Source organism: Dromiciops gliroides, chromosome 4 (genome assembly GCF_019393635.1).
Source record: "Dromiciops gliroides isolate mDroGli1 chromosome 4, mDroGli1.pri, whole genome shotgun sequence".
NCBI lineage: Eukaryota > Metazoa > Chordata > Mammalia > Microbiotheria > Microbiotheriidae > Dromiciops > Dromiciops gliroides.
In genome coordinates, this window is record NC_057864.1 from 123,984,783 (window position 1) to 124,001,963 (window position 17,181).

The 17,181-nt window shown below is 39.8% G+C and overlaps 1 protein-coding gene across 2 annotated transcripts in view; it reads right to left on the reverse strand.

Moving 5' to 3' along the window:
- Positions 1 to 441: 441 nt before the first annotated feature.
- DUSP10 (dual specificity phosphatase 10) overlaps positions 442 to 17,181 on the reverse strand; it is a 45,568-nt gene continuing 28,828 nt past the window's right edge. For both annotated transcript variants that reach the window (XM_043999485.1, XM_043999484.1), the window contains exons 3-4: positions 7,473 to 7,847; positions 442 to 1,737 (exon numbers count right to left, since the gene is read on the reverse strand). In XM_043999485.1, coding sequence (XP_043855420.1) covers positions 1,472 to 1,737; positions 7,473 to 7,847 — 641 coding nt within the window. In that variant the 3' untranslated portion in view covers positions 442 to 1,471. The remainder of the gene's footprint in view (positions 1,738 to 7,472; positions 7,848 to 17,181) is intronic.

Here is a 17,181-nt window from a genome sequence, read left to right on the forward strand (position 1 = left end):
TCCTTGATGAGATGTTCATTACTATTCTGTTGTTAGAATTGGAGGATGTGGCTTTTTCATTCAAAGACTAGGTCACTGAGCCCCAGAAGAAAGGAGAACTGATATCCACTCATGGGCTCAAAATGGTGATGAACGTCTATGACCAAAGAAGGTTTAGGTAGGAATATATAACATACTGAAGAGGGAAGACTCACTCTCAAAGGAGAAAACAGAGTATGAATGTGCACATACATATAAGCTCAGACACACATGAACTCCTCAAACACTCCTCCACCCCTTCTTCCACACCCTGAGGCAATATACTTTTTCCCCCTTTCTTCATCTTTCTTTCCTCCAAATAATTGTTTTTACCCCATTACTTGTGAAACAAACTACAAAGGAGGGTAAATGGGAAGCAAAAAGATATGAGGTGGGGAAAGACAAGAAAAAGGGACACAGATGCCAAAAGAATTTTCATTTTTATAATCAAAATGAATCTTTTTTACATAGACAACAGAAACACACCAATATTTTGTGCGAAAAATATTTTTAAATAAATTTTTGTCTTTTTTTGTACATTCTGATATACATATGTAACAAGGTTTATGGCACTGTAACCAGAGTCAAATCAAAAGAACAAAGGAAAAGGGGGAATAAAAGGTCATTGCTTTTGTTTTACTCTTTCTTAATTCCAAGCTGGCCACTTTTGTCCTATCTTTCTATTATTAAAGAGCCAGCTCTAACTGGTTTGCACACTCAAAACATTTTATTATTGCACAAGAAGCCAGTGAAGGCATATGGCGTGATGGTCAAGTTCCTTGTTGTTTAGAAACCTTTTAAACCCAAGAGGGGGAAAAAAAAACAAAAACAAAAACAAAAAACCCAATCTCAGCATAATAAGCAAACAGAATTAACAGTACCTTTATCTCTTTAAAAGAGTGAAGGGTTCTTTAGATGATTAAAGCTGTCCTGATACCTTCTTTTTACTGATGACCACAGCTAGGTTTGGTTTGTGTTTTCTGTATCAATAGCCTTGGCAGAATCAAGGCCTCTTTGTTTCATTATCTTTAATGCTTAATTTTGGCTATTACATTTTTTAAAAAGTTTAAATGTAATTTATTGGGTCTATGAACCTGCACAGACTACTTAGCCATAAAGTCTACAAGTAGCTGAAAAAGGGAAACAGAATGGGGGGTTGGGAGTCAGGTGGGACAACAATACCAAGTGCTGTTTTGTTTCTACTTTTTTTTTTTTAATGTGACCTCTTTAGTTTCCATTTTTGATGAGTTTGTGGGACACAAAAATCTCAGTGTCATCCGACATGAAATTGTTCTCACACTTGCTAAAAATAAAGAGAATTTAAACGTTTGTCTCAACTAACAAACTTTACCCCCAATCTCAAAAAAAGAATATTAATAATAATTATAACAATTATAATAATAATAACCTCAACCCTCCCTCCTGCAAATCAAAGAATAACATCACACGGTGGTCACACAACTGTTTCCACTCCAATGAGCTTTGGTGTAAGGATTCTTGGCGTCACTCCATTATTGAGGTCTTCCTCAAACTCCAGCAACTGCCCCATAAAGTTAAGGTTGGGAGAAATAATTGGTCGTTTGCCTTTGACAAATTTATATGCATCAGTCATGGTCATCCGGGTGTGCTTCATCAAGTAGGCAATGACAATGGTGGCCGAGCGGGACACTCCAGCCTGGCAATGGATGAGAAGTCCTTTTCCACACTGGTGAGCTTCCTCTGGAAAAAAAAAAAGAGTGGGAATAGAGGGGGAAGGGGGAAGGGGAAAACGGAGAAGGGGAAAAAGGAGAGGGGGGGTGTTTACTCTTATCTGACCGTGGGGTTCCATTAAAGAAATAACATAACTTGAATAGTTTTGAAAGCAAGTATAACTTAGCAGGCATGTCACAATGAAAAGATAGGATGATGGATAGAAGATTGAACATAGAGTCAAAAAAACTTGAGTTAAAGTTCTGTTTTTCATGCATATCAACTGTGTAATTCTGAGCAAGTCACAGCTTTTCAAAGACCCTGGCAACTCTGTTAAGACAATAAATTACAGAGGAGTTGCTGACCTACAGCAGTGGAAGGAATTTCCATATAAAGAGTTCCCCATTTTGACAGAATTCCAGTTTCCCATTCTCTCATGCATCCAGAAACCAAATAAAGTCGAAGTTAGCCACAGCAGCAGAATAAATGTCTACATCTAAGAGAATTGATGAATAAAAATCAACTGAGCATAATAGGAGAATGAGAGGAAGCGTAGGATGAGAATTAAAAGGGGGTTTTTATTTTCTTTTTTTTGGGGGGGGGGGAATACAATTTGCTTTGTAAGCAGTAGCAACTGTAGGATAGGTTGTCCCCATCAGCTCTGCCCAAGGATACATAGACTGCTTTCTGACATTACACTTGGAATGTCCTAGTGTTTCAGACAATGATGAGTAGGGTGTAGACCTCAAGGGACTAGTTATTTTGATTGCATTGACTTTCAGTGTTCCCCTGAGCTAAGAATTAACATTGGACTCACCAAATAACCTCCCATTACTTTTAGCTGCTATATGATGTTGCCCACTAGCCATGTCAGCATCTGCAGGTTTCCCACTGGTTTATAATTTCCTTCACAAGAAAATTAAGGAGGCTGGGCTATGTGACTTCTAAGGTTTCTGGCAGCTCTAATTCTCTTTCCCAGATAAGGAAAAAGGTAGAGAGAGGGCAATTAACTCGCTGAAGGTCAAAACAGGTATGGGAAGAGCCAGGATATGAATCCAGGTCTCCAGGATCCAACGATAGTGTTCTTTCCATTTTGTTATGCTATCTCCTTAATAGTTATCATTATTTTTTAAATCTATCTATCTACTCAGGGGAAGTCAAAATTATTCTTTAGGCCTGTATGTGGGCCAAGAACAATATTCATAATCTTTGTATCTCTAGCAACAAAGATGGTACCAGGAACACAGTAGATACTTAATAAATATTGATTGATTTTTTAAAAAGGATTTTCCTATTACTTGTAAGGTAGGGCAATAAAAATCTCTCCTTTAAAAATCTATATTTTAAGAATTTCTAAAAACATTAACTGGTTCTGAAATGAGGGGAAATTTAAAAAGCTATTCTATGACTTTTAGTGTATTCACAGTGACTTACACATCATAAGCACCTAAATATCTGCTAAAAGGAGAAGTGTATAGAGTGCTTGGCCTTGAGTCAGGAAGACTCATTTTCTCTTCCTGAGTTCAAATCTGACCTCAAACACTTACTAGCTATGTGACCTTGGGTAAGTCACTTAACTCTGCCTCAGTTACACATCTGTAAAATGAACTCAAGAAGGAAATGACAAACCACTCCAGTATCTTTGACAAGAAAACCCCAAAAGGGGTCATGAAGAATTGGACATGACTGAACCAACTAAACAACATGAACAAAATTGCTCGCCTACACATGTGCTTGTATGTGTACCATAACAACAGGGTAAATTCTAAACTCTAAGCTATATGAGGTCAAGAGACTTTGCCTTGTCTAAACTTTACTATCACCCCAGACCATAATGTAGTGCCTCTGTGTAGTCAGTGCTTAATTCACACTTTTTGAATGAATGAACAAGGAGGAAACCAAGCCACAATACAAATGTCCCAACAACAGAAAGAAACACTATTGGATACGTTTTTTGGAAATATGAAGACTCAAAAGAAGTAAGAATGGGTTTCCTTTTCAAATGCTTGTTAAAAAGAGTAGCTACCCTGAGTAGAACCTGAACCTGGGTCTTCCTAACACCACTGATGGCCCTCAATCTACTGTTTCATGCTGACTCTGTTACATCAACTTATATATGAATTAAAGTCATTTGTCTAAACAAACAAAAAAAGAGTATTAACCCAGGAAGGAGAATTAGGGAGAGAAACACTAAAATATGAACATGAAAAAATATATATTAATAAAAATATAAAGCAAATAACAACAAAGAGAAGTTATAGTGGGCATTTGGGCAGTCTGGTTATATCTTTACTAAGGACTGAAAAACCAAGTAGCATTCCTTGAATGTCAGTTTGAGAACTAGCATGACAGGAAAACAGAAGTAGCAGGGATATGATTTCCCTAAGCTATTCCTATTGCCTTTCAAAAATCTAATCAGATCTTCTAAACCTAATTTTTATTCTAAAAGCCATAGATGAAACAGTGAGAGCCATGTATTTTAAAATGTATTCTTCTGTACACTGGTTGTTGTTTTTTTTCTTGCTGTGTTGTACTGATAGACTTCCAAACGATTTAGCAAATAAAATTGGTTTTGGCTGCCTCAAATCAAAAGCACCAAATCTGGGGTGGGGGCACAAGATTATGGTCAGAGTTACTTATTTCAAGATTTACCCATGGGTCAGACAATTAAAAGCCCCCTGCATCTGTGTAAGCTATGGTTCAGCTAATTCTTCAATTTATTTCTCTGCCTTTGGCTTTCTCTTTTCCAGCTCTGTTCCAGGTGGTCCTTTTGAGTGCTTTCCAATGTTAATTCATTAGTTGATTTATTAACTAGCATGAGGTATATATGCTCTAGGATGATTCTCTCCTGCTCCCCATCAAAGCTCTCCCAGTTCTATAAATTATCCAGGTTTGACTGGCTAACCCAATGCAAGGAAAACAATTTCCTCATGCTTCTCCTCTGCACTAATTAAGCCAGACTATATCATGAGCCACACACCAGTCTGTTTTTCACCTACACCATGATGATGATGATGAAACCCTTCTTACTCAAAGCCAGAAAGTAGAAAAGTCCTCAGGGCTCAAAACTTGGCTCCAATTTGGTCAAGGAAGGAACTGAAAGTTTCTGTGTAGCCATAATTAATTATGGGTTAGTAAAACTAAAAGGAGAAGACTATAAATTACCAATTACCAACCACTCACTGCTGGGGCGAGTGTACTGCTTAACATGAACACTGTGTAAGGGGTACAAGCATCACTGCATGGTTCTATGAGGAATCCCAACTCTGCCACAATATTCTTCTGTGGTGACTTTAACCTGCCCCAAATTCTCTGAGCCTCAGTTTCTTTAATCTGGAATTGAGGGGAGGGGGTTGTCAATGAGCTCATCTCCCAGATGATTTTAAATACAAGCAAAACAAAAGCAAGAAAGGAGAAAGACAAGCTCTGGTGGCCACAAATGGCTCTGATTTTCATAATAAAGGAACACCACGCATATATTATTTTTTTTATTAACACGATAAAAGATTTGCTACTGACTAGCATTTTGGATAGCAGTTTGTGCCCTCTCCACTCCCTCCTTCATCTAGTGACCGTGATCTATTTCCTATAATCATTTCTCCACATCTATAGAAACTTGGGTGCTAATAGTTCTCTTCTCCCTTTTACAACGATATTTTTTTGTGTGGGGGGCAATGAAGGTTAAGTGACTTTCCCAAGGTCACACAGCTAGTAAGTGTCAAGTGTCTGAGGCTGGATTTGAACTCAAGTCCTCCTGAATCTAGGTTTGGTGCTTTATCCACTGCACCACCTAGTTGCCCCCTTCTTCTCCCTTTTAGCTAAAATAAGCACTTAATTTTTTTTTTCAGTCATGCATTCATTCTCTGTCCTTGGATACTGTATGCCCTTTTCTGTTTCTTGCGTGTTCTTAGTTGACCAAGCAAAAGGAATATGGCACCTTCTCACCAGGACTAAGACACCCCTCTTCTGTGCTATGCCACCACCTTTTAAGAGACAAAAACAAAAACCTTGACAACCAAAAGAGGAAACCCATACAAACACCACAGCCTCCTTAACATTCCTGTAAGACTTCCTAAAAATGAGCTTACCCAAATGGATCCCTGCTCTGGCCTCGCTTTCCTATCAAGTAGTGCTTGAGGAACCTAACATAGGGAAGTAAAATTCACTGGCAAATAAAAGTTAAGCCTAAGGGAAGGTAATATAGGAAACAGAAAGGCAGGAGTCTTTCCTCCCCTACTTTCCCTCATGATCTAGAGGAAGAACAGCATCAGGTACGTTACCCTTGGCAAGAACATGTTGCAAAGAAAGGAGGCATGAATCCCTGAATTTTGTAACCCACAAGGAGTCCAGATCAGCAGTAGTCTATGAAAGGCTTTGCTATTCAAGACTGTCTCAGTATATATTTTTGTAACCCCAGCACAGAGCACCATGTCTAGCAATCAATGCTGGTTGACTAACCGGAGGTAATAGAATCCTAGATTTGGAATCAGAATACTTTGAATCCTGGTCTTGATATTTAATTGGCCAAACCAGTGAGCATTGACTAAGCAACCTACTAGATGCTAGGTACTATTTATTCTAAACACCACCGGGAATATAAAGATGGGCAAAAATCAGTCCCTGATTTCAATTACTCCACAGTCTCCTGGAAGGACAACATGCAAATAACTAAGAGATATAAAGGATAAATTGGGGGTGGTCTCTGATGGAAGGCATTAAGATTAAGGACGAACTGAGTGAGGTTTCTTGCAGAAGATTAGACTTTAGCTGAAACTTGAACCTAAAGAGGTAAGAGGAGATGAGGAGATAATTCCAGGCATGGGGGACAGCTAGTGAAAATGCTGGGAGATAGAATATTTTGTGCCCTGTGACCTTTGGCAAGTCATAATTACACCATTTTGAGGCCCATTTACTTTATTTGTAAAACAGGAATAATCCATATTCTAACCAACTCACCATCATCACAAGGCCATCTTTATAAACTTTCTGAGTTGTTTTTGTTATTGCCCTCTCATATGTACTTCTCATCTCAATTGTAGATCATCCAGTCACCTCTTATTATAGATTAAGTGGTCTTTCACTACCTGAACAAGTCTGAATTTAATTTCTGAGGTTAATAGTCAGGATAACTCCCTTTCAGAACCATAATTGGTTATGTGGCTGATAGGAGCAAGCAGCAGAAATGTTAAGTCAACTTTTCAAGACAAAGTCAGATGAAGAGAAGGAAAGATTCAATATCCCTTCACCCCCAAGACATTTGTTCCCTTGGGCAAGGACTCAAGGATGGGAGAGAAGGAGCTAGGATGGAGCTAGGGGGAGAGGAAAAAGGAGGAAGCATACTGTCTGATAGCTTTCCATTTTCTCTAATTATCCTTGATAGCTAGCTTAATTGTTGCTATGCTGGTAAGGATGGGAGCAAGTTTTTTTGTTTGTTTGTTTTTACAGTATCCCCTAAATTCTGGTGGCCCGGGGCAAGGCCTTAAATTGTCCTGAGTGCCTCAGTTCTGGCTCTTGTTCCTTTTGATTGTATAATGGGGCAGGGGAGGAGGGAAGGAAGGAAGGAAGGAGGAAGGAAAGAGAGAGAAAGAGGGGGGGAGGGGAGAGAGAGAGAGAGAGAGAGAGAGAGAGAGAGAGAGAGAGAGAGAGAGAGAGAGAGAGAGAGAGAGAGGGGTGGGGGTCTTGGAATCCAGATAATTGATGAACCTGCTCTCAAAGCAGAAACATAAGAGAAATATAGTAAAGGAATGCCCAGAGGAAATAGTTACCAATGAACTCAAAAGCCTCTTCAAAGTATTGCCTCAGGTTCTGTTTGTTGCTGTCTGTGGCAGGCAGACGTTTGTAGTTAAACAGGCCCTTCTCATAGTGGTAGAGGGGAAGGTGGGTGGTGACATTGATGATGTAGCCGATGTTTAGTCGCTGCATGGTGTCCAAGTCCTGAGCATCATGCTCATTGCCGAGGAACAAACAGGGCAGAATGGGGGTCAGCTCCGCATTCTCGATGTCAGGGGTCGTGGGGGGGAGGGGCTGAGGTAGCACACTGGAGGCTGCAGATGCTCCCCCAACACCCTCTGGGCACTCCTGTAGCTGGAGGGAGCTATCACAGAGGTTTTCATGGTTCTGCTTAAAACTACTGAGTCCACCTGGAAGGGGGGTGGGGAGAGAGAAATGCAAATGGAAAATCATTAGATTTTTTTAAATGGTGGAAAACTTTTTTCCCCCATGAAATGGATATGATTTTTTAAATGACAACTGCTACTTATATACATATATAAAATAAAGTAAAACAGTAAGAATACACAAAAGTATTCTGTCATTAGTTTTACTAGATGCTTTCATAAGGTGAAAATATACCCTCATCACATTCAATTTTGAGCCATATTTGGGCTCATTTTTTGCAAGTCATCGCTCCACTGGATTTTAAGCTCCTTAAGGACAGGAACTGTGTAATTTTTCATGTTCCGATTACCTTCCAAATTCATTTCAACAATCATTTGTTATTTGCCAATAACGACACACATATCTAGAGGCTTATAGTTTTTGCCAAGGCCTTTCTTTATATGAACCTTCAGATATGAATATTTTACAGATAAAAAAACTGACATTCAGATTGGTTAAATATTTTGTATATAATTACATTTATTCTACTACATCTAAGCAGAACTAGAATTTGAACTCAGGGCTCCTGATTCAAAGTCCATTGCTCTTTCTAATATAACATTCTATTTATAAACTGTGGCATCCCTCCCCACTGAAAATATTTCTTAGGTAGCTAAGCGGTGTCCTCCATGTGATGATTTGTCTTTGTTTTATCATGCCTGTAGGAGTAAATAGCAAAAGTCTACCTTCCTGTATATTACCACCTAGCATCTAGGTATTTATTCTGTTTCTTTCATGGAGGTAATGAAATTCTAAGCATTCTCTTTTCTATCCATGAATGGAGGAAAAAGATGAAAAAAGGATGGATACTCCTCAAGTTCTCTTCTTTACAGAATCTTCCACTAAATTTTTCTCTCATGGATTTATCCACCTTAACTTCCAATGGAGATAGAAGTCTACTTGGAGAAAAACAACTGGACATTTGGTGATTTTTGTGGACAGTCAAGTGGATACCTAATGTATGTTCTATCAGAATTAGGCAGACTGTAGTTCTGGGAATCAACAGAAAATAGTAAATATAGCAAACTCATAACTGTATAGAGAATAATTCAGCTGACACCTCCCTGAAGTACTTTGTACACAGAACACAAAAGTTTATATCTTTTAGATTCTGTGATGCCCAACTGCCTTGATAATACCAACATAATACAGATGGCAACAGTGAAAGAGACAAGAGTATATAGTTAGGTTAAAATGAATAGAAATAGCCTATTACCTCATCAGGTCCTGAGCCCAATGCAATTTCTATAGTCTTTCTCTTTCAAGTTTCATCCATAGTACTCCATCCAGGAAGTACAAAATAGAATGTAGACAATATCTTAGAACACATTATCAAGAAAATGGTGAGAGATGATGTGAAAAAGAGAAGAAAAATTGAAAAGATACTTTGTTCCTGGTGATAGCTCTCCTAAAAATGTAAAGGGTCAGTGTTATAATTACTGAACTCATTCAAAAAGAAACAAAAATAAAACAGCTTTTACTCAGAAAATGAAGAAAAGTAGATCTACTGAAAACACATTGGAGCTGTAATCAGCTTCCATATTTAGATCCCTCCAGTGCTGAATATCCTTATCCTATCTGCCAAGATAACATAGGCAGGCCCAAACAGAATTTTTAAAAGAGAAAGACGGCAGGGGCAGCTGGGTGGCGCAGTGGATAGAGCACTGGCCCTGGAGTCAGGAGGACCTGTGTTCAAATTTGGCCTCAGACACTTAACACTTAGTAGCTGTATGATCTTGGGCAAGTCACAACCCCAATTGCCTCACCCAAAAAGAGAGAGAGAGAGAGAGAGAGAGAGAGAGAGAGAGAGAGAGAGAGAGAGAGAGAGAGAGAGAGAGAGAGAGAGCAGAGGAAATTCAAAAAGGAAAAACAAAAACAAAAACCAATGTGAGGGCTTTCTTTCTATGTTTCTCTGTCTCTGCTCTATCATTGTTTCTCTCAAAAATTCAATCACCTACCATAGCCACCCACAGGAAGACCTCTAAATAATTACAAAAACCTGCTTAGTCTGTCTTTCATGGAATTCAACTAAACACTTCCCACCCAGCATTCATAGCTTGGATCCTCATCCACTTTCTCTGAAGAATGAAGAAGGAAAGCTGAACACTTTTCTTGATCTGATGTGAATAAGGACTGATCAAAAACTCTAAAGGCCAACGAGGGGGGAAAGTGTCTGGGCTGCTATTATTTAGCACACTGAAGCTGCACTATATCGTAAAGGGAAGAATCTTTAAAAGGAAACAACATACTCACACACCAAAATACAACCCCCCCCCCAAAAAAAAAAACAACTCACACTCAAAAGCTGTGTGTAGCTTTTTCAAATTCCCTTTCTATACCTCCTTTCCCGATGACATCAGCTCCAGGCTCCCCACCTGCCCAGTTGCCATAGCAGTTACACAAAGACACACAATGACATCAGTTGGCATGATATCAGCTCTTTGAGTGCAAACAATACAAGAAGAACTACTCTGTTTAAAGACTTTGGTACAACTGTGTTCTGGGGAGCCAATGATGTAATGTGAACAGGTGGCTTGGGCCCTCCATTTGCCTACAGGGCGGGAGGGGGCTGGGAGATTGGACAGGGGATGAGGAAACCGTGCATGACAGATACCAACAGAATACTCCATATCATTTGGAGTGCATGCATATACATTTGATGTTTTGGCCGTGTGGAGGGAGCCCTGAATACACTCAATATTCTTGGTGATAAAAGAAGTTGAGGGGTGAGGGGGCTCCCTGGAAAGTATAGAGGAAACATACGGGGCTGAATAGGGAGATACTCACTGAGTGGGGTCCAGAGAAATATTCTAAGGTTAGTCATCTAAAACTTCTCATCCATTTTAATTTAAATAAATAGAAACATGTATGTGGGCATACACACATTCATATGAAGGTCAAGTCTGAGTTGTTCTAGATGGCTTCTGGGATTGCTCTTTAACCATGAGTGTGTCTGATAAATACTCAGGAGCGCGCGCGCACACGCACACACACACACACACACACACACACACAGAGTTGTAAAATGTTTCTCCTTATGTGGACATGGTAACAGTGAAGAATAGGTGGAAGGAATAAAGGCAGGACTGAAGAAATTAGGTAGCATCGAGGACATTTATGATTTTTGAAAATTTCTGGAAGAAATGGGGTGGAGGAAAGTCTATTCTATCTCCCTCTTCCCAACAATTACTACTAAAATAGGTTTTTAAAGCCAAACATTTGTGACTATTAACCTTAAAGGGCTATATAAATGTTAACTATTATAATTATTATAACTAAAGCTAATGTTGTCACAGATAATTTTAGAACCTCCTTGGAACTATGGGAATATTTAAAGTCTTGTGGGGGATTTTTTTGTTTATGAGAAAGGTCCTAAGTAAAGACCAAGGCTTTTCCTTGTAAAACAGGTTGGCTATCAAGAAACCTGGCCAGTTTTAGCATTAGAAAAATGAGAAAATACTTTTTTTTTAATCCTAAGAAAAAGATACTCCCTTTCTGAAAGGAGTATCAACTTCACTTAGTTGGCGGGGAAATGGTAGTCAGACTATCTTTGGATGGATGGCTTTTAACACAATTTTGTTTTCAAAATGAAAGTCTATGGTTCTGACTACAGGGGCTCACCCTTCCTCCTGCTTGACAGTTATCAGCATAAATATTTTCTAAGTATGAACATATCAGCTATAGCTAGAAAACGCATGCCTGACATTGCTTCCAAGGGCCGACAGCAAAGCACTTTGGGGCCCTCTTGATGAGCTTCCACTTTGGGTGACAAGAGGGATTGGTCCACTGAATTTGCAACCCTTTGACAAAGGAAATGTGTGGCAATGGGACTGAGGCTTCCCAGGGACCAAGAGAACATTTGGTCATGTAGTTGAAAGCCAGTCTTCTCTATATAGTGAGCTTAAGAAACCTCTGTGAATGTGTGAACCAGAAATCTCTTCCATGTGTTAAATACGGATAGAACTTTTAAATTTGATGCTAAGAAAGCAATTTCTCTGTTCCCAGAGAGAAGCAGGAAATAAAAATGTTAAGTGCAGGTAGCATTTAAAATGAATTTCTCCTGGGTGTTTGTTGTTAGAGATGCTACGACACAATAGATTGAATACTGGGCTTGGAGTCAGAGAAAGAGAGAGAGAGAGACAGAGAGAGAGAGAGACAGAGAGAGACAGAGACAGAGAGAGACAGAGAGAGAGACAGAGACAGAGACAGAGAGAGAGAGAGAGAGACAGAGACAGAGACAGAGAGACAGAGACAGAGAGACAGAGACAGAGAGACAGAGACAGAGAGACAGAGACAGAGAGACAGAGACAGAGAGACAGAGACAGAGAGAACGAACACGAGAACAGCCTTGATTCAAATTCCATCTCTGATTCTTATTATCTATGTGACTGAACAATTACTGAATCTATCTGTGCCTCAAGTAATTCCCTAGTCTTGGTTGGACTAGATTTAGAGTAGGAAGACCTGAATTCCAATCCTGACTTTGTTGATTACTGTGTGGATCATAGGCAAATCACTTAACTTCTCTCTGTGCCTCAATTTCTACATTTGACCAGTTGACTTTCATAGTCCTTTCTGGATCTAAATGACCTGGTAGGTCATTTATAAATTTATAAATTACCTTCATGGGTAAAAGGAAATCCCATAACACAGGTTTCCTAGTAATAATAAATCCTTTCTGTATTCTTCTCTTACGGGTGCCGATTCAATGCCAAAGTAGTATAGCAGTTCAGAAAAGAGAGGAAGGAAGGAAGAAGAGGAGGGAGAAAGGGAGGAAGGAAATAAACATTTGTTAAGTAGCTATTATGTGCTAGGCACTGTGCTAAGTGTTTCAAAAATATCTCATTTTGGGGCAGCTAGGTGGCGCAGTGGATAAAGCACCGGCCCTGAATTCAGGAGTTCCTGAGTTCAAATCCGGCCTCAGACACTTGACACTTACTAGCTGTGTGACCCTAGGCAAGTCACTTAACCCCCATTGCCCCGCAAAAAAAAAATAAAATAAAAATAAAAAATATCTCATTTGGTCTTCACTACAACCCTAGGAGGTGATTGCTATTATTATCCCCTTTTTCTGATTAAGGAAACTGAGGCAAAAAGAGGTCAAGTGACTTGCCTAGGGTCATATCGATGTTAAGTGACTAAGGCTGAATTTGAACCAGTATCTTCCTGATTCCAGTCCGAGTTCTATCCACTGGGCCATCTACACGACTCTGGGGGAGAATAACAAATGATTATGAGCTGAGACGATCAGGATAAACTTCACAAAGGATTTAGGATTTCAGATGGGTCTTGAGCATAGAGAGGGATCAGCTAAATGGAGAAAAAGAAAGAAGGGCACCACCTCACAGACTCACAGATCAACAAACAGGGATAGAGAGGCAGCATGGTATGGTTATTAAAGTACTGGACCTCAAGTCAGAAAGAACTGTTTTGGAAATTAGGCCAGATATTCAGTCACTGTATAACATTAAGCTAGTTAACCTCTTTCTGCCTCAGTTCCCTCTTTTATTATAATATTTCTGTATCAGATGAGATTACATACTTGTAAAGTGTTTTACAAAACTTAAAGGTTCTAAAAAAATGCTAGTTAATATTAAAGCTCCCGCCACAAGGTATTTCAGGCAAAGGATACCAATGTAGAAATATTATTATTAGCATTAGCATTAGCATTAGCATTTATATAGAACTTTCAGGTTTACAAAACATTTTAAAATATATTGTCTCACTTGATCCTCACAACTCTGTGAGGTATATACTATTATCATCCCCATTTTAAAGACAAGTAAACTGAGGCTGGTAACATTTATGTGACTTACTCAGGGTCACATGGCTAAATAAATGTCTGAGATGGCATTTGAATTCATATTGTCCTGATTCTAAGTCCAGCATTCTATATACTACACCATCTGGTTGGTTTTGTGAGGGGACCACTTTAGAAAATCTGTTTTTATGAAGCTTGCAATCTTTACCATTCAGTTGTCATTTTACTGCAAATTGTGTGAGATATGGGGTGTGGGTGTGACTAGGAGTACAAGGGAGATTGAACTTGGAATCATAGGTTCCAATGAATAGTTTCATCCATAGAGTCAACACTGGAAATCAAACTCTTGAGTTACCAATTATAAATTTTGCAAAATCAGCAGCTTGTTGTCAGAGTGGGTAGAGCCACTGAGCCTGGAAAACTTGGATCTCAAATCCAGCCTCAGATTCTTAATAGCTTGTGACCTCTCAATTTCCTCAACTGGAAAATGGGCATCTACCTCTTGGCGTTGTTGTGAAGATCGACTGAGATGATATTTGTAAAGTATTTAGCAAAGTGTCTGGCACATAGTAGGTGCTTGATAAATGCTTTTTCCTTTCTTTAATGCATGACTTTTCAATGCCTCCTTTCTCCCATCTGTAAAAATTGAGCTTTCCAAAAAAAATAGAGCTTTCCCTTGTACCCCACTTTGACTGAAAGCTCCCAAGACTTCCTTTCTTCTCTCTTCCTGGGCCATTTATTCTATGGTTTATGCAGAATGAGCTATTTATGTGTTTACCTGATGCGCAGATGCTCATTCATTCATTCACTCATTCTCTCTCTCTCTCTCTCTCTCTCTCTCTCTCTCTCTCTCTCTCTCTCTCTCTCTCTCTCTCTCTCTCTCTCTGCCACAGACCCATCTGAATGTGCTCTGTATTTGACTGTAAGCACCCAGGCTCTAATGGAGGGATGCAGATTACATCATATCACTTTGTTTAGGTCCTAGCACTGCAGCTACAGAAGGGATAATGGTTTAACAATCTTTCTGATGATGTAAAAAGGATATCAGCCTGGCTGAGAAACGCAGGAAGGCTTTACTACAAATGATGGATATTAAAAACAAACAAACAAATAAAAAAAGGTTCTCTCTCTTCCCTGTTTATTCTGTGTTATAACCAAGACAGGCTGGCACTCTTTGCAGTGGTCATCGTCTTCAGGAAATGAGGGGATTTTTCAAATAAGGACATTTAGCTGTTGTTATTCCCAAAAGTTTATCATCACTTCCATGAGCTTTCATGTACTAGATTCTGACTGCTTTAACCAAGCATCTTTTGACAATCTCCCCAAAATGCTTAGCTAGTTGCCTTCTGTTGCCTTGAACATTAATGAAGAGTCTCAAAAATAGCTCATTCTCATCAATTATGGGTGGGGCAGTTGATAGATTATTTTGCTGCTCCCTGGTGTGTTGCAGAAAGAGGCACAGGAACTGGAACTTCAAGGGTTAAGTTTTGGTGTGGAAGAACAGCCTTACTATACCATCCACCACCACCCTCCTCCTCCTCCTCCTCCTCCTCCTCCTCCTCCTCCTCCTCCTCCTCCTCCTCCTCCTCCTCCTCCTCCTCCTCCTCCTCCTCCTCCTCCTCCTCCTCCTCCTCCTCCTCCTCCTCCTCCTCCTCCTGCTATTGCTGCTATTGCTGCTATTGCTGCTACTGCTGCTACTGCTGCTACTGCTGCTACTGCTGCTACTGCTGCTACTGCTGCTACTGCTGCTACTGCTGCTACTGCTGCTACTGCTGCTACTGCTGCTGCTACTACTGCTGCTACTACTGCTGCTACTACTGCTGCTACTACTGCTGCTACTACTGCTACTACTACTGCTACTACTACTGCTACTACTACTACTACTGCTACTACTGCTACTACTGCTACTACTGCTACACCTTCAACAATAAACACCACCACCACCAGCAGCAGAAGCAGGACCTCCTACTACTACTACTACTATACCAACACCATCAACACCATCACCAACAACACCACCACTACCATTAACACCAACACCACTATCAATACTGCCACCAAGGGGCAGCTGCCTAGCCCAATGTCCCCATCCAAGACAGTCTTTCAACATTGATTCTCAATCTGTCATTTCCAAATTAAGAGTTAATGTCCAAAATATTTGGGGGACAACAAGTATAACATGATAATATTTGAATAACATGGGCAGACTGTTTTGAGAAGATAGTTCAGATATGTGTAAATATAGCCCTGTTCCTTTAAATCTGTTACCTCATTTATTTACATTAGAACAGAAAGCAGGGCCAGAAGCAACAGCTGATGACAATCCTGTGTAATTTTCCACAAGGACAACAATTAAACAGCTTTGGGGTGATTTATCAAGTAGAAGACTTTCACAGGAGACAGATTCTAATTGCAAAGGTTCTGAGTGAGGTACCCCAACTCCAGGAGACTTTTTGAGAGGGATCAAAGTGACTAAAGAAAAGCCCCCATCCTTTCTACAGCACCCTAGGGACCCAAAGGGGACTGGGCTAGAAGGGTCTGGGAAAGGGAGGAAATAAAAGACTAAAGCATCCTCAAAGGAGGGTTAGAGGGAGGCAGGCAGCAAGGTTTAGTAAAATGACTGCTGAAGCTCCAGTCAGAAGACCAGGGCTCAGATCCTATTTCTGACACTTACATGTGTGACTGTGGGCAAAGTCATTTAGGATTAATAGATTTAGAGTTGGAAGGGACTTTAGATTAGAGACTCGTCCAGCCCCCTCACTTCATGGATAAGGAAACTGAGAACCAGTGAGGACAAGTGATTTGCCCAAGGTCACAGAGCTACTTAAAATTCTCCTCCTTATTTTCTCCAGGTGTAAAATCATGGGGTTGGAAGGACTAAGTGCCTCAGAAATCTTGTCCACTTCTAACCCTGGGATACTAATATATTTCTATAGCTGACATTCAGAGTCAGAAATGCTCATCCACCGGTAAAGAAGAATCCCTGCTTTTCAAAGCTAAAAAGGTTAAGTGGTTACTCTATAAAACCTGGAGGGTCAAAACTCTGTCCAACTGCATTGTTTTAAGAGAGGCACTGACTAAGCTATCAGTCAGTGTTATAGAAAAGACTGGTCATCTCTTAAGGGTCTAGAGCAGACAGCAAACAAGTGCAGAACTTGCCTCTACGGTCTCATCCTTCGTTAATCTTTGCCCAACTTTCTTAAATGTAGTCTTGTCCAAAGAAAGACAAGGGAAAATGCAGTGAATAATTTATCTATAGTCCTCCTCCTAAGATTCCAAGACTGGAAAGGTGATTATAAGTTTACATAGGATATTTTGAGGTAAGATTTCATCCTTTGATTTAGAAAATAACCTGGGGCTCCAGATTCACGCATGTTTCAATGGAGAATTCTCCTTTGAAAAGAATTTTATTCTTGCCACAAAATCCTCAAACAGAGAGCACAAAAAGAAGAGTTTCCCCCTTCAATCGAATTAATTTACCAAAGTGCTGGGCCAGTTACTACCTTGCTTCTTCTCACTGTCAAAGTGAGCATTCTTTTTAAACCCAGCTCAGTAGC